The sequence below is a fragment of the Thunnus maccoyii genome, chromosome 15 (assembly GCF_910596095.1).
Source record: "Thunnus maccoyii chromosome 15, fThuMac1.1, whole genome shotgun sequence".
Lineage (NCBI taxonomy): Eukaryota > Metazoa > Chordata > Actinopteri > Scombriformes > Scombridae > Thunnus > Thunnus maccoyii.
In genome coordinates this window covers 15,995,933-16,015,009 of record NC_056547.1, presented here as the reverse complement: position 1 = coordinate 16,015,009, position 19,077 = coordinate 15,995,933, and the positions used below count along the sequence as shown (strand labels likewise).

At 38.9% G+C, this 19,077-nt stretch overlaps 1 protein-coding gene across 7 annotated transcripts in view; it reads left to right on the top strand.

The window, feature by feature from the left end:
• dtnbp1b (dystrobrevin binding protein 1b) overlaps positions 1-19,077 on the top strand; it is a 69,206-nt gene that overhangs the window by 40,244 nt on the left and 9,885 nt on the right. Inside the window, exon 1 of one of the 7 annotated variants that reach the window (XM_042434626.1) lies at positions 16,333-16,655. The exons of the other annotated variants lie outside the window; for them this stretch is intronic. Coding sequence (XP_042290560.1) covers positions 16,607-16,655 — 49 coding nt within the window. The 5' untranslated portion in view covers positions 16,333-16,606. Of the gene's footprint in view, positions 1-16,332; positions 16,656-19,077 lie in introns of those variants that run through there. 7 annotated transcript variants of the gene reach the window in all.

The window sequence follows — 19,077 nt, the reverse complement described above, 5'->3', positions numbered from 1 at the left end:
TGCTTTAATGAGTGGGGTCTGGACTATTAAAATATGGTACAGTAGCTGGCTCTCCTGCACTGTCTCTGATGTCTAAAGCCATGGGTGAATTCAACTTTTAATGCTGCCAGAAGAAACCCTTTTTTCTCAAAGAAGTAAAGTTTTTAGGGATGAAGTGAGAAAAATATTGCTGACAGGATCTTAGAAAAATTTGAATGTGCTTACACTTGGAAGTTATATTAGTCTAGTGGTTCCTCTCACTGCATGAAAATCAGTATAAATATTCAGCTCTATTCAGTAACAGAATTTAATTGGTCTTAAAACTGCTCATTACAACAATATTAACATATACAGTATATGCGTATGTTAGCAAGTTAGTAATATGTCAAGGAAATTGTGTTTGTCTGACATTTTGAAATGGTAATTAGCATGTACTCTACCCATTCCGGTTTAAAAAATGGGAATCAACAGAGTTAAAGATGCAGGTTTGTTGCTTTTTTTTTTTAAAACATTCAACCAAATATTTAATGGTGCTGAAAAATGTAAACACTTAATGTGAGGTGACACTACTGCTGCCAAGCGAATACAGTATGTGTGAATACATACTGTACGCTTTAATTTGTGCATGCATACATTTCCGCATGCATGTCAATCTCACGTAACCAAAATACAATTAACTTGCTAATTAGTGTATTCAAACATCACTGACATACTGTAGCACGGAAACACAGTCATTGTGTACACAGGCACGCACGTCTTAATTTGTCTGTTCATTTTTGAGGAGGTCACGCTCCCTTTGAAGCCACTGAAGGCTAAGACGGGAAAGATGGTATTAATTGTCTTTAAAGATGGATTTTGTTCAAGAGATGAAAGAATCTGTGCTGTCAAAGGATTCAATTCAAGGACAGAGCACGACTTGATTTTCATAAGACATAATAATCACATTTTAACCTTGACTGACCGCATTTTTTGTTTTGAGTGACATCAAAAAGTAATTAGATCTGTGGTCTTTAGTGCCAATATTTCAGTTCTACATAGAAGTCTGGTCTTTGTATAGCATGCTCCCTGAGTGGCATATGATGCATGAGTGCATTTTCATGAATGTCAAGTCTTTTTTTCATGCACACAGCCACACATATACACACACAGGTCACACACAAGTACATAAATCATAGCTAAAATATATTTAAATTCAGTGACACTGATTAACATTGTGATGATGTTGATCTGCAATTGAGAGACATCTCTCAACAGTCCATGTTGTGGGCATGTCAGCCATGGAATACAAATTTATAGTACTTTGGGATGGGTGATTTATTATCTCTCATTTTACTTCTCCTACTTAGCTTATTGTCCTTTGCGCTCACCTTTCCCCTCCTCCTCTCCCTCTCTCTAGCTTGTCATCCTCATCCTTTCTTTCCACTCTGTGTTGCAAGCGCTCTCTGTGTCCACCTGGCTTAACAGGTGTTGCTGGCAAAATCTGGGCACGTTGTCTCTCCTCCTAACACTCAAATTGTTTACTCAACTGTACAACTGCCTCGGTTCCTCACCTTACACTAAGATCCTCTTTATTCAATTAGATTAGGAGGAACAGTCTCACAGCAAAGATACTTTTGGGACTCAGCATGCTACAAAGACTGGCACAGAAGAAGAAAGAAAGATAGGAAGGTAGGAAGAGAAGCAATAAAAGACTGAAAGGGGGAGAGACAGAGGAGAGGGGATTGAGGGGAGGTGCTTTGGAGTAAGAAAGGGAGGGCAGAGAGGTAAAAGAGGGCACAAAACGACAAAGCATAGAAAAGAGAGAAAGAAGAGAGCTGTGCAGAAGAGGAGGGGTAAAATAGAGAAAGCAAAGATAAGAGGTGGAGAATAAAGGAGAGCGGGTGAAGAGACAGAATGAGAGTGACTCGAGGATAATGGAAAGAGAATATTGGTAAAGAGGAAGGATTAAAAAGACTGAGACAAACCAAAAAGGCACATTTCTGATAATGAAAGAGAATAATAAAGACAGGCCTCCACACTATCTGGGAGTCTAATTGGTGGTGGTTGTGGTGGTGGTACAGAGGTTGCACAGAGATCACAGGCTGCAGGAGTGGAAAATCCCTAGCCTCTCTAGTTTCATTCTTTTTAAAATTAATGACAGTGAAAATTGAAAAAAAAAAAGGGACCTTGTCACATACAATAAGTGCAATAATTATTTCAGCTGTAACATATTGTTGAAGGTTTTTGGCTACATGTGCTCAGTAAGGTTTAAGTACAGATTAACACATTTATTACAATGAGATTTTCATTACCACAACCTTTTTACTGTGTAATATGATTGACACTGGTGCCATAGTTTTAATGGAGCATCCTCAACCAGTGATGCAGCTGCATACATCCTGCAGACAGATAGATGAGGCTCATCTTAGTGAAACTCTACACAACAAATTGATGATTTGATCTTAACCTTTAAGAAGAAATAATGCAAATATTGGAACTGACTGTTGGCTGAACTCCTCCCCTGAACAACAATTGCCCAGTCATAGCTTAACAACCGTGACTAGGCACTGCAGGTCTGTAAAGGTTTGGATTTCTCCACCCATCCACACAGGTGGTATGCATGGGGTTGTAGTGAGAGAGATAGGTGGCATTTAAAGAGTTTGGAGGATTGTCTTTTAGCCTTTCCAAAACCAAAATCACAAAAACACAAGTGTCAGGAATGGATTAAATGGTATGTAGTGATACCAGCAGTAATGCTAGTAACTTTAAGCATTAATTCTAAGGCCAAGAGATCAGCATACTAACTAACTATATTTGATTCTGGGGTTTTATTCTAGTCTGGGATATTTAAGAGCCCTTATACAGGCTTCTTGTTTTACTATGAGACAGCAGGAAACATTAAAAAGTCATTTGGAGACAGTTTGGACAGTTTTCCAACAGCTCATGGAGCTACATTAGCTTATTTAGCCAGCTAAGTACATCTGATGAAATCTGCCAGAAACATAATTTCGAGAGTATGTCCATTCCCGTATGGTGACATATTTTCGAGTGAAACAGTATAGACAGGTGCGACGTTGGGAGGGAACGTTGGAAAGTGAGTGTGTCATAATGAATCTTAGCTCTGTGCTGCTAAAGTTGAAGATTGATTAATGGGTATTATCGGTTGAAATTGGTTGGTTCAAGCCTATGTAAGCACATGTCATATTTTGTTTTACATGAAAAAAGGTTATTGGATTTTGATGTAAGAATACAAAGAAATAGATTTTTGTTTGTTCTTTTTGGCATATATTGTTAAATAGGTGCACAATATGACCAGGGATGTGATCTAAGAGGGTTAAGTGCTGGTATGCATGTAAACTTTCTGTATCTATACCAAATTATCCAGCAATAAATATCATCATTTTGATGAGGCTGTGTTCTGTGCTACTTTTTTCAGTATCACAACTATAAAAAGGCTCCCACTGCTTATCATGCTGAGAAATTATACTCTGAGTTGTACAGCATGACAAAAGAATAAGTACTTGGACAGATCCATGAGGACCATAATGATTGTAATTAAAGGGACAACAGTGACTGGTATATAATTTTGAACACATAGCAGTTGTTGGTTTGAAGGTTGTGCCCCAGTTACTGTAGTGGTAAAATAAAAGTGAGATGGATGAAACTGAATTTAAGCTGTCAGATGATTTCAAACAGCTCCTCAAATGTGCCTGAGGATGATGTAAAGCTGGAGGACCAAGATGACAGGCTGTCTTGAATTATATCGCACATGCGAAAAATACACTCACAAATGCATAAACACACACACACTTGCACAAACATAGACCACCATGCATTCTCATACACACATATATATCTATCAAAACACAAAATCTATTTTATAGTCAAAAAGAAGCAGATATAATCAGTGTTCTGTCTCAAAATCCTGGTCACAGATGGTTTAGAAAATGCATTTTCCATCCCTGTGTGATGTACCTCAGCAGGTGGGTTATCGCTTTTTTTTCTCTCCTCTCCTCCCACTCCTCTGGGGAAATGGAGAAAGAGAGGATCGAGAGAAAAGTAATGGTGTGGTCAGACAGCTAGAGAGTTGCTCTAATTAGGTCCATAGTTGAACAGACAGTATTTACAGACTCAGACAGAGAAGGAGTCTGCTAACAGAATTTGTACAGTTTGTTCGGTGAGTTTAATGTTTTGCATACACACTTTTGCATCTGGGTTTCTGTTACCTTCATACTTAAACCCATCTTTGTGTGTCTGTCCATTTGTATTTCTGCTGGATGTGCTGTAAAGTGAGTTTTTTCTGTGCTCTCTACCTGCTGAGGCTATCTCTTTCTGTCTCTGTGACTTTCTGTAGCTTACTCTGCAGAAAAGAAGGTTTTAGACCGTACAGTGTGCGCATCTGTTTGTGTGAGTAAATGTGTGTTTGCATGTATGTATGCACATAAGGATGTCAGTGAATGTGTCTGTTCTTGGTTCTTTGCCTGCTATTGTGTATTCACTGATTTGTTTGTGGAGTGTGTGTATGTGTGTGTGTCAACAGGCAAAACAAAAGGAGACTGCAAGACAGGTTGCTGTGGGAGAGCGAAGGCTTTCCCGCTGCGTGCCAGGTGACTGCATGTGGCCCAACTAGAAGTTGGAACACAGCAAAACAACAGATGGATTGACAATACACCATAATCACTGGGCGGCTAATCAAGTGTTTCATCCAAAGGTGTGATGATGCTCGCCTTGAGGGAAAAAAAACACATACACTACTTGAAATCCACTATTAAATATTAAAAATAATGTATAAAAGATTGCATCACCTCCACAGTGGTTATGCCTGTTCATATGTGAAGAATGCAAAGATAACTTCTCTAAATGATATCGTTAAGCTTTTCATATCTCACAGTGAATTGATTGTAAACAAGACATTATGAATCAATTATATGTAATTCTTTGTAAGAAATTGGTCTAGTTGCCACATTCCTTCCTTGAATGTTGGCTCAAATGTTTTAGAGGTGAGAATATAAATAACTATATGTATATGTATACATATATGGATAGCAGTGCTGAGCCACATGATCATAATGCAGCAGCTGTGCGAAAATGCTATATACATACTTAGTATGTACAGTACAAGGTACTGGAAAGAGAAATAGTGTAATAATATAGGAAAGGTGAGATATAGAAGGGAGTACAGTATAGAGTTACACAGGTAAAAGGGGGTTCTGCGTGTGTGTGTATGAGCTTATGTGTGCAACGTGTATGCACGTGCGCTCGTGTGTGTGATGTTGCCACATCTCTGTGAGAATGATCTTTGTAGCATTCTTTCCCCTGGCCAAGATTAGGCTTTTAACAATTCATGCTGGGGCTAACAAGAGGGCACACTATGACTGCAGATGAATGTAGGGATGAGAGAGAGAGAGAGCAGCAACAACAAGGGGATGAAGAGAATATGTGAGGAATATGCAGTGACAGAGAAGAGAGCTGGAGCTTGGTAAAAACAAAGAGATGTTGCTGATTGCTTTTGATATCTCTGTCAGTGTCTAACAAAAACAACCTTGAAATATTTAGCAGAAGACTTCGTCACAGATGAGAAGAACAAGCTATCTGCCCAGTGCTTCCCTTCAGAGAGCTGAGAGTGTTGAGTTTCAGAAAATGAACGGGCTTGATAGATATGACGCCTTTTTAGTTTGACATCATCACCGTGACAACTTAGTAACAATAACTGGGAAAATATGGCGCAACTTTTTCAAGAATAAGAGTCCTTCAGACTGAACAAGAATTATTTTACGAGCAACATATCCCTTTTAATTTTGCTCATGGGCCTGCTTACATGGCCTGTTTGCAGTGACATAAAAAAGTTACTGCAATGGAAATTGCAGCAAGGTCTACAGATGTTAGTGCATATAAATATTTCCTACAATACAAGTATAGTAAAACATTTTACCATGGCAACCTCAGTTTCGAGGGCAACATACTATAACTCCACTACTTGACATCTTCATCTTACAAAACCACTGCAGCATGTTGCGTAGTTTAGTATGGTTTGGTTTTGGTCCTTCCTGTTGTTCCATTTTCATTTGATATTTAGTTTTCATTTAATTGATTTTTGTTAATTCAACCTAAAATTCTAACATGAATGCAGCATTGCTCTGAAGTCACAAAATTTGCTCCATCTTGACCTGATGGTGTGGTGGAGGTTCTGCAGTTATTTCAGCCAAATGCTGTGATCCTGACCTGAAGCTGCTCTGTTGAATAGACTTGATATTGAACAGGACAGAAAGTTATTATCATGTTTCCTGGAACCAAATGGAAAAGATGGTGCATTAAACTGCTGGTAGTAGCTATTTGTACCTGGTCAGTAACATTTAGTTTTACTGTGGCACTGAAATTACACTGTGCCTATGACACCTAACAGGATGGATCCATGAATTTACGTTGTTTACAACTTATAACCTTTCCCCTGACATATTTCAAAATCAAACCGAGGCGTATTTGAGGTAGTCTCTTCTTTTTGTCGTTAACTGTTGTGCTGAGTGTTATTTACATACTGGCAACCTTTATTTAACTTATCTTCAACAGCTCAATTTACTGTCCTTCACACTGTCTCATAAATGAGACATTTTCACCCTGAAGACTGCAACAGACTGGATGTGTACAGCTGTTGATTTTTTTTTTTAGTTCATTGCATCATTTTTGGCAACCCTGAGGATGATCCTACAATGTGAAAATAGCTTAAATTATGCAGCATGACTACCATAATGTTTCCTTGAACAGTAACAGGAATAGTAAATGAAGGAGGAGCCCTCTGTTTGACCTTAGATTTGTGAACTGTGTAATAATTAAGTTGATGTATCAAGGTCACGGACTACAAGTGGTGCTGCTCTTACTGCCTCCTCACTCACACAGACAAACACTCACAGGATATCTCAGACACTCCCTCTGGTTAACTCGGTCACCAAGGGATGATAGTAGGCCAGCTCTCGGGGAGGTGAAGGAATCACATTTGTAGGTTCATACAATGGTTCCATTATCGTGCTTGGCTGCATCTTGACCTACGTCTATACAGACACATTTCCACCATCCCCTGTAGCTTGAAGCTTGTCTATTGTTGTTGAGCCATGTAAGTAGGAAATGAGTTTGCTAAAAAAAAAAAAAAAAGGCCCAGGTTGGGGATGGCTTGGGTCCAAGAGAGACAAAATGATGTTCCTTCTCATGAGAGCTGAGTAGACAATAAGATGACCAGTGTGTGAAATAAGAAGTGGTCTATAGAACTAAAAGCAGCACAACATTATAACCTATAATAGTAATATATAATAGCATGTAATGTTGGCCTTAAGTTCACAAACTAAACCAAGCACCAAACACCATCTCTTTTAAGACTCTCTTGTGAGTCTCCACTCTTTTTGTGAAAATTTAAAACCTAGCTCAGGAATAAATAAATAAACTGTTCAGACATAGCCTACAATTCTTTGTGACCTATCAACAAAGGACTAATAATAGCAGTGATGGTGTCATGTAGTCTCAGATAAATGTTGGGTCAATCTGTGGTTTGATGACATGCTTTCTACATGTAAAAGCTTTAAAAAAAATAACTAAAGAAATCTGACATATTATAACTCAAATCATAACATACATACATGCAGATTGCAGTGGTAATTCCCGCCCCTTCTCAAAAGACCTTCTGACTCATCCCAGATTATCCCTGAAGTATACATTTATTGCCAACCAACCTACCTGATTAAATTAACTTTAAATAATACAACAACCATATTGCACATATGTCAGAACACCTGCGGCTCAGTGAGACACCTTGCATATAAACTAATCAATCATTTATTAGCTTCTCTAAATGAAAAGAACTACAAACTGTACTTGTACCATTCTGGCTCTCGCTCCAAACATGAGTACTGATGAAAAATTGATCAAAGGGAGCATGTGTGTGGGCCTGTTCTGCACAGTGTGGTTACTGTACTAAGTATAAAAACACATGTTCTTAGCCAAGATGATGGGATATTCATGCACAGGGAGATGCAAAGCTCTGGTGCAGATCTTCTTCTTTGGTAAAGTTTAAGATAAAAATACACAAAGATCATTATTAGGGTTTTGTGTCAAGTTATATTAGCTGTAGGCATTTGTTTAAAGAGTGGGAACAGGGCATTTCATTTTGTGACGGTTATTAATATATGAACTGGCTCCACTTGAGACTTTGCACAGCTTTTTTTTTTACAAGGAGATTTTTACATTTGTATGCTTTTGACATCCCGTAATGTGCACATGCTTCACTGGACATATTCTCTGTTTTGTCTTTGCTATGCTTGTGTAACCCTACAATACTCACTGTTTCTCACATGTTACAAAACTTGTGTTACACTTGCAACTGAAGGTATTTTGATCTTTTAGGGGACACTAACAAGGTGGTGATGTGCCAGAGCCTTGAACTTTATCTTTAATTATTTGATCTAATTATTATTTAAAACTGAGCACTGCAGAGTTTGGTTATTATTTATCACATATTATATATACAGTAGATACTTTCTGGACAATGTAAAAGTGAGGGAGCTGGCTTTTTACAGTGGTGGAAGTTCAAGTTTGCATCACAACCTCAGATGCTTGTCATCCCACATCTGTGTGCCCTATATCTCTCTTCACTTTCAGCTGCTTATAAAATAAAGGAATGAGTGAACAGGTCATTCTTGAGAGGGCGTCTTCACTGAGGACTTGCAGTGGGTTTTGCTGATGTAAGGTTGCGGTGAGGAGAAGAGTGGAAGAGGAGATTACTGCATAATGCATCAAAGCATGTGTGAATGTTCTAGAAATCTAAAACATTCACCCGTTATTCCCCAAAAACAAACAGTGTGTGCGTGTTTCAAATACATATGCATATCAGATGTGAATGTCTGCATATACGGATGGAGCTTTTCATTTGCAAACATCACGTACAAGACTTGAAACTGACCGTTTCAACCGCAGCGATATTTTGTTGTGAAGAGCTTCCGCCTGTCCAGAATGTCCCAGCTGTTTGGGTTAGATTATACGGAATTCCTGAGGGCATGTGTCCACTCTGGTTTCCTTATTTCTGAGCGCGGTTGTTGTTTATTTCAGTTTATTTCAATCAACGGACCCTTCTAGAGATTTTAACTGCCTCCCGTGTTATGAGGATCAGATTGGCAGGGTTTTCTCATTTAGAGGCTAACACACAGTCATTACCAAGCTACCCATCATTAAACAAGGCATCATCCTTATCGGTGTTGGGTAAAGCTTCCTTTGAGGCAAGCAATTAACCTGTTAGAAAACACCTCTTATCCCCACTTTTTCTTCCTCTCCCCCTCCTTTCACCTGCTCGTTCAGCCTCTATTAAAAGTTCAGAGGTTTTGATGATGTAAGCATTTTTAATTGTCTCTCTGAGAGCAGTTTTTTTTTTTTTATCTGTTTCCAGCAGTACAGCATGGCATAGCTGTACTCTATGTGCATATGGGTAAAGCCTTCGTGAGGGTAATAAATTGTATCCAGCTCCGCTATAGTTCGATTTCTCGTTGTCAGGTGCTTAATGCCCATTGGCTGAACGCTGATTTATTTGCCAGCCCAAGGATTCTTTTTCTCCCATATTTATCTCCGAGCGCAGGGAAGAGTATGGGAAATTAAATTTTTCATTATTCATTAAGACACATTTAATCCCTGTTTGAAAGAATGGGTTTAGCTGCATTTGAATGACAAATGAAGCAGGACTGCAACTGCAAAATTTTGATTAGCTCAAGAATTCAATTTCCACATATTAGGTATCATCGTTTATCACCCAAGCCTCAAACATTAGTTACACTGGGTTCTCAGTATAAAAGTGTACGTCATGTTCAGTTTCCCCAAAACAGGGTCAGGAAAAACTCTGTATCTTTTAGAATCACTAAGTGCGGATAAATACAGTCAACTGATCAGTTAGCATGATGAGTGTTCACGTGGGCAGCACATTTTTGTTGGCAAACGAGAAAGTCGTTTTTTGGACAGATTGTGCAAGGTGGGCAGTTCGACCAGCGTGAAAATAGGTGGGAGACCTCTGAGAACATGTAGACCTCCCCTCTCCTTTTTTTTCCTCCTGCTTGGTGACGGATGGCCCCTCTGTTTGACTATGTACTGTCAGGTGCTGTGAGATAAAACAGCCTATCTTTATCTCTGTCTGTTCACTGGTTATCAAGATCACAGTTCAAGGACACGAACCATAGAAGACACAGGCATTATGTTGAATATTTTGCATGTAACTGAAGGTCACAAGGCTACTACAGTACATTTCGTCATTGTGACCACAAAAATGGCACCATTCTGCCATAAAAAACAGCACATCTTTAAAATCTGTGTGTTACTTTAATGTAGATACAGTACAACGTAAATTCTAGTTTGTTGAGTTTTGGTGTGCATATGCATTGATATTTATGGTTTCAAACAAACTTTGACCTGGAATTTCTGAACATTGAAATGTTTATATCCATCTCCTTAACAAAACGGTGTTCCACTTAACATTAAGTCTCAAACACACTGATTTAAATTCAGGGTTGATAAACCTCTCTTCAGCTTCCTCAGGTTGGGTTTAATTGCACAAAGCCTGCAACCATTCACTCTTATAAAGTATTTTGTTGCTAAATAACATATAAAACCCTTTTTCCTAACCTGAATCTCATGCTTGGTGTTAATGTACATTCATGTAACCTGCAAATTCATAGACTGAATATGCTCCAAACCCTTTATCTCCTCTGCTGCTGACCTTTCCAGCCATCTGGCCCCTGCTGGTGTAAACTTGTTTCTTCCAGCCTGTGTATCATGTGTCTGCATGCTAACATACATGTGTGCATTTGAACATACACATTTACAAAGGCCAGATGCCTCACAGCCATGAAAATGTTTTGAGGTAAATGTCAGCTGGCAGCTTAAAAATATATATTCACAGAGCATCCATAGAGTACATCTGCTCACATTCTCCTCCATCGTCTCTGCTACAGACTATTCTAAGCACAATATATGGATTTTGAACTAATTTACTTCAGAGCATAACAAACAGGAAGGCATGGCTTCGCATCCCAGAGCTGAAGAGTACAAGTGCAGCTGCTCGTTGTGTGTGTGCCTTTGCAGCAACAAGGGAGATTTGTGACAAATAAAAAAGAGGGAGTTGGAGTTTTGGTTAAACAAGGCTGAATATCTAAGATTATTTCAAAGCATGAGACAGTTACTCTCGATTCATGGCTGTATCAAATCAGTATCAAAGTGGCAAAATGAATGAATGCACATTGAGATCCAGGATGCAACTATTGTCAGAATGTGTCATATTATGTAATAGTTACTTTGTGTGGTAATGTGTGTCACGTCTGTGTTTGCATTGTAATTCAACTGACCGTGTGATACATCTTCATTAGAGCATTTTCAGCATTTAATTCAGTCTAAATTCAGCCACATATATGGGTCCATTACTTTACTTTATATTCTACTCAAGACCTCAGAATTTATGGGAATATCTCGAAGGAAATTGATTTGTGCGTAACTTTTAAGGATTTTTGATGATTCATAAAGGTTTATGGTGCAGTTTTATCATCAAAGATATAGAAGTGAATTTTGACTTTCTTTTCTTTCTTTTTTTATAAATCATTAACTAATAACTAAAGTAACCAAATAAATAATAATTAAATTGTCACAGTATCAATATTTTGGCAGATTAGATTTTCTTCGACTATAGTTGCTGTGGTCATTTAAAACTCAGGTCACGACTTTTTTTTTTTTTCCCCCCCAACCTAAGCTGTGTTTATTTCCTACTTCATTGGCCCAAACGGTTGATATTGCTGTTGCTTTGATTACTTAAGAGCCGAAATGCTCTGTTAGCCGCCTGGGTTTTATCAAATCTGGCTTTAAGCTCTTTGGATGATACAGACTGAGGCTGCATTTAAATCCCCAGCAGTGCATTCACTGTAAAATTGCCAGAATCTCCCCAGTATCAAGCAGCATTAGAGCTGAGGTGAGGACAGGACAATATACATAACAAATATTTCACCAGTGGGTTAATAAACGAGTGTCTGATATATTGACAACTATGAATTATTAACTCATTTGTTTTTCTAGGAATTCCTGGAATTATTCACTAGTAGCAGTAATTTCAGTGACAGTTTTAGAAGAATAATACATGTTCAGTCTAGACACACTCAGTAAGGTTACTAGTGTCACACACACTTACAGATGTGACCTTCACCCCTCTCACATCCAATTGGTACATTCTTAACCCCACACCTCTGATTTGCTGCTAGGCCTAGTGGTAACCCATCCACTTTAACTATTAACATGTATTTATGCTTGTGTGTCATTTCACTGTGGCCAAGTATTGTATGTCTTTCTGTTCATCCACTTTTTTTGTCCAGCCAGGTGAATTAACAGTAGTAGGTTGTTGTTTTTACACATTAGCTTGAAGTATTCATATGTGGAATTGGTCAAAAGGAATTAATCAGATCAGTCAGGGCCGGGGAATGGGCCATTACTTTTTGTACGTGGTCCATGAAACTGTACGATATCTTTTAAACAGTCATAATTTGTAATGAAAAGTGTTCAATCCTCTGGTGGTTTGCATACTGTGAATGACTTAGCAGGAAGCAGGAAGCTCTCCGACTGTGCCTTACATGTTGGTGTGCAGTTGCCTGGTTACACATGTAGTTAGCAAAACCGATTTAATGTGTGTTTTCACTCCCACTCGAATTACAGTGGATGGTTACTGAGATAGAAAGAGAGAGAAACCTTGATGTATGCGGTCATGAATCATGTGGATCAAGAAAATATTTAACAAGCTCCTAGATGTTACTCTTCTCTCATTGAAGTGCCCACATCTTATCTTCAAAACACAGCTTCAAGGATCAACAGTCACCACTTACTGTTTATTGAAGGGAGTTTCTAACATAACTGACATACTTGGAGAGACGTGACAAATGTGATGTTTTTACAGACAACCCCTCGAATCATACTTATGTTATGGAGACTAAAGAAGATGTTACAGGTCAGCATTATACTGTGGGTAATTCTGTGGCTGTTCCTCGTTATAAATGATGATAATAATAGTCGTTGATGCAGTTTGGCCTGCTCTATTTATAGTTGCTCTATTCGCATTGAACTAATTTATTGTTTTTTCATGACAAAGTTGGACAAAAAAAACCCTAAAGCTACCAAGTGTGAAACTTCTACAAAAAAATCAGTTGCCCTCAGTTGTTGTAAGGTCAAGGAAAGCATGAAGGGAAAACAAACTGTGTGGTAAACTGTAATATTTCTGACACCCACACTAAACCTGTGCACAGCCCACTTGGTGGTAGCCTCAGCAACACAACCCTCTACTTTATCATGGATGCTGCAGTCTGAAACACAACTATCCCCAAAGCAACAGTTATATGGTTTTATAACCGCACATATTGTTAATCATATCAAAATGGATTTGGATCAAAAATTTCCTCAGGACCATCAGGATGGGTCACAAATCTTACAGCAGTATTCCTCTGTTTCGTTTCGGTCTGTATGGGCCTCCAGTTGCCAGAAATAGCTCGTTTAATGTACACATGGTTTCAATCTGAATCTGAATTTAACAAGAAAGTTCACATAGGTGTCTTGTTTCCCTGTAAATCAGAGCAAAGTAAAGGCAGCAGCTAGTGTGGAACATTTTGAATAACATCCTTTATTATTGCAGAAAGCTATTATATATGTTTTATTCTTGCCCTCCACTCAGCGAAAGAAAGAACTGTAGTTGCAGTTCAGATTTTGGATCCTAAGGCAAGATTTGTTTTAGGAAAAAAACAGACTTATATTACAAAGTATAACAATAACATTGAAATGCTGGAAGGTTGCGAGAGGCTTAAATTAGATGTACTAGCAGTGTGATTTTGTCTTTCTTACAATCGTTCAAGCCATTCAGAAGTAATGGGCTACAAATATTCGTCCAGTCAACAACATCTGTTTTGGAATTACCTATATAAAAGGCCAAACACATCATCGGGAAAGAAAAGCGAAATCATGAAACAAGTCAAGCAGAGAGACTGGCCCTCTCGTGTATATGAGGGGGAAGTCAGAGCTGTAAATGTGTACCTTATGTGGTGTGTTAGCGAGCCACGGAGTGTGACGACGATCGGTTCGAAGACGAGTGTGAAGTCATTATAAGGCAAGCAGATTGTTTGTGCATGTGTGTATAAGTAGCTACTGTATATGCACGTTTAGCTTTTGCAGCAAAATGACTCTCAGACTATCAGCAGCCACAGATAAATGACTGGATGGTTTATTCTAGATAATGCAGTCAAGTCACACTTCACCCACATTAATGACTCACTTCTCTGCTGTATTATTGTGTGTAATGCATCTGGTCACCAGTGCATGATTGAATATGTTTCATTTAGATTATATATATATGTATATATATAGATAATACACACACACGGGGTTCATTCAGTCCCTTTAGAACTGTTTCTGTGTCACTTAACATGCAAGTTATTTTGATGGGTGTGTGTGTGTGTGTGTTTGTGTGTACGACAGAGAAAAAAGTGATTGTTTGTGTGTTATTTACAGCACGGGGGCTGCCTTTGGCGGAGACCTGAGCACTTGAGAGATATAGGGAGGCGGACAGAATCTAAAAATACCACGGCTGAGTGAGCAGGGCTTAAGAAGTAGAAGCAGTGGCTGTCTCCTCTGTCAAGCCTGCGTCTTGGTCTTCAGGCTGCACACTGCTCTCTTAGAATGAAAAACTAGGCCTTTATAAGCAAACGGAAACAAATCCATCCGAGACCAGACAGCTAATTTAAAGTGATGGGTAGAACAAGGGGGATTTCATATCAGATATTGAACGTTTGATCTGTTTGATGAGTCAGTATGATGTAAAGTGTATGAAACAGCTATAATGAGATTGTGGATGGATTGTTTGAGCGTTCAGTATAATATATAATAACAAAATAATTTGTGCTCACGGTGGATGAGTATTAGTTTCATGCATGCTTTTGGCTGCAAATTCAAAATAATTAAAATTTTGAGATTTTTTTTTAATAACTGTTGTGCATCAGAGTGGATTCAGGGCAAATGTTTTTGTGACTGTTTCTCATAAAGGTAATACAGACCAGACTAGAAGTGTACTGCTTTACATAGTCTTTGTGACCTCTTCAGCCTTTCCCAGGTGAAAAATATTCACCCTCTACTCATCCTTCATCCCACAGCCCATCCCTCTCTCTCCCTCTCCGTCCTTCTCTGTACCCCTTGATCTTTCTATCCCATATACACAATCGAGTCTCAGAGGACCATTACATGTCTAATACTGTCTGCACACACACACAAACACTGGCTCTAGTCCCAGGCCTTTGGCGGGCATCGAAGGCAAACTGTCCAGCAAGTCCACTAACGCTTTCATCCATCCGTCCATCTGTCCAGCAAGGCTCCAAACATAACCATCTCTCCATTAGCAGAGCCCAAGGAAGCACCTGATATGTGAAGTACACTACAAAATGTAAATGACTGTGGACCAGCTTTGCCCGTGACTTGAATTGGCTGCTGATCACTTCAAAAAAGATATTTCTTTTTGAAAAGGGCTGTTAGTGTCACTTGTTATTTATGGTCCCTTGAACAGAGCCTGCCAGTGCTCTAAACTCTATATTCTTTACCCTAAGAAATATCACTAAATAAAACTGAAAGAGCTCTAATTAAGATTAGTGCTTCAAACCTCACATTGAAAGGGAGTCTTAGATGTCGATGAAATAAAATTAGTTGCTTGTTGCAAGTGAGCTCAGCATATCAAAGAGATGTGGTGACCAAGCTCGTATGATGAACACTTAACGCTACGATTTGCATTTTTGCTCTGTGAGCCAAGCTGTGAGAAAATGACTCCATTTAGTCAAATCTAAAGCTCGAGTTGAATCCTAAAGTCTTGAATTGCCCTCGATGGCATGTTTCCTGTCTTCTTTTCAACTGCAAAGAGTTCCTAGCAACATCTCTCACTTTTGCTACAAATAAAGGGCAAAGCTAGTGAGGTTTGGTCTCTGCGCTTCTATATATGGACACGCGTTTACACGACATATAAATGAACATTCACAGTTCTGCTTTAGTACTCCCAGCGACACAAGCGCACACACTCGTGAACACAGAGCAAATAAAATGCAGATTGCATTTTTATGAGTAAATAGTGAAGTTAAGCAAAGGGACCGCTTGTTTTTAATGTCTTATGTCTATATATATTAAATAGGAACATAAAAAGAACCACACACAGGTGCATGATCACCCACGCATCCACATATGTAAGTGAACGCATGCTGCCACACTAACACAAACACACCCTGAACCACACAGACATACCGGCCTTTTTTTCTGTGGGTTCTGCTTCCTGCATTTGCAGAGTACATACCAGACGTTTCTTTACCACTGAGAACAGATACAAGTGTAATTACATTAAAAGTCTCATTTCGTATTGATCGACCTGCACAAACAGCCATCTGAACAGGCAGAACAAGATTATGTAATGTTATTTATGTTTTTTTTTATTTCCCCCTGGTTTCGGGTCACACAGTGGAGATGTACGAAAGACAGCAGATAACACTTTGTGAGTACGTGGAGTATACTGTCGCCTGGTGAGCTTTCAAGCAAAATAAACAGCCTGCGAGGGGACAGAATCACATTTTTGTCCTGCATCATGATGGCAGGAACAGACGCAACAAGTAGCACAGCAAGTACAAACTCAGGTAGTACACAATTTTCAGTTCATGTGTTTTTTGTAAAAGGTTTCTAGCTGGAAATGTTTCATTTTCATTTTTAAAAACATAGCAGGAAATTCATTGATAGAGAATTTGTGACCTTCATTCATGTTGTCATTGTGTCTTTTTCTCATGAAGGGAATTCCTCTTTTTCTATTCATTTCAGAAAAAATGGTTCGGTCGTAGATTATAGCAGCTATTCTACATGAGTGCCATTAAAAATCATTTGTCTTTGTAATTGGATAAAATTCTGTTATTTAATTTGACATCATCTACTGTGACTAACGTAATGCCATGGCATCACCAGATGTCTTTTTTTAACTACTTTGCAAGGCCGTGAGCATTTGAATCTAATGAACGTATTTCTGTACAACTGTATAAATGTGCAACACAGCCTGTAAAGATAAAATTTGTCGGACTTAATGAGTTGTGCTTTTACACCAAAGTCATCAGCAAAAACTTAATCCTGTGGGTTAAATGTGAGCGAGCGCTAAAAATAGCTCCTGTAGCTACACAAACATGCGTGGCAGGATATAGTTGTCTGGTAGACGATGAAGAAAGGACTGAGAGAAAGATGGGCGAGGAAGGAGAGATTAGTATGAACAGACGAAGCACGAGAAGTGAAATTTATATGACAGGTGGTGTTATGTTCTAAGGAAGACCGGAAAGATAAGAAGCTCATCATTAAACTATGAAAATGACATTCATCTGAGTGTTTTGGGGGGAAATTCTGACATGAACGGTCACTATCTACATCTAATGGCTTGCTTAGGTTAAAAATGTTCCTTTTTGGTTTTATTATAATGTGGCATTTGGGATATATACAGTATTTGTAACCACAGTTAAATTTGATGATATTTAATATGCTGTATGTGAACAATTTGGGATGCATGTGACTTTCTTGGAAACTCTCAAGACTCTGTATACATACTTTGTATGTGGATTAGAAGGATGAGGGACAGGTTTAAGACCAGCAGACAGATAAACAGATGGGCATGTACAGTAGGTACATGCAGTAGATGGTCTAAATAAATAGGCAGCACAGGCTAATAATGGATTGAGAATTAGATTAAAGACTTAGAGATAAAACGACAGGATCTAGCTTTATGCGGTCTGTCTGCAAGCCCTAATTATAACTAAACGCACTGCCCACTTTCTCCCTTACTCCCTCTATATCCCCTGTTACTAACCCCACACAATGCTTGACAATCTGAACAAAGCTTCCCTGAGGCCCCTAATCTAATAGAGCAGTCTCTACAAGACCTCCACACACACACACACACACACACACACCAGCCAGCAGAAAGGGAAGGGCAGAGTCAGGGGGGAAAGATGAGGGAGTGATGGAGAAAAAAAAAAAAGACGACTAGTCAGATAAAGGAGATAAATTGGACCCTGAGAGAGGAATGACAGAGAGAGAGCTTTTCTCTTCCAAGTCTCTACAGGCTTTTGGTGTGATGTTCATCATGAGTGAGCTCTGGTGGGACCTCATTGTTCCCTTCTTTGTGTGTGTGTGTGTCCATCTGCTGCAAGCCCCTTTAGGGCCCAGCCTATTTTATCAGGACACTAGTCTGTGTGAGGGCGCCCACTCTCTGATTCTGCAGCAGAGTTAACACTCCTGAAGCAGTGTATTGATTTTGGGGGGGCTGGTGTAAACAGATGTGAGGCAGAGAATGGTGCAGGGCTGTGTAAGGCAGACAACACAGCAACACCTAGGATGTAAATGTGTAAAGTCTTAAGGAAGTAATGGTTAAATCACACCACACCAGACAACTGACCACTCTGTGAACTGTGTTTTTGTGGCTGCCTGCATTCTGTCATCCTTTCAGTATTGTTCTTTCATCAAATGCGCAAATACAGTTTGTTGTTTTTTAGCTTCACTGCAAGAGATCAGTAGTAACAATGGAAGAAAGAGCAGGTTATGGCATTCATGTACAGCATGAACAAGTATACAAATAGAGGTTTTAGCTATCACATACACATCATATGTCTTATTGAAGTTTTGCCAGTGGAGGCTTGGTGTTATTCTATGTTGTTGTCAGCCAATCCCACGAAAAGACCTAAACCAACAGTGTATTGATCTCAATACTTGTCTGTGGCCTCAAGCCCATTTCTTCTTACGGAGGATGTAAATCTTTAAAAATACATCATCAGAATACTTTAGCAAATCTTACTCAAACAGGAGTAAATGGTGGATTTGTTGGGGATAGTGTTCAGCTGTGGATTTGGTGTGTTAGCAAGTATTTACTGCAGCAGGAAGGTGTGATTGATCATGCACATGTTCATTGTATAAAAGGAAGATGTCATCTTTCATTTACTGTTTTTTTTGTTTTGTTTTTTGGAGAACAACAGAAATATATGGCACAGAGAATTAAGCAATCAGGCATTTTGCTAAGCATGCAATACAATA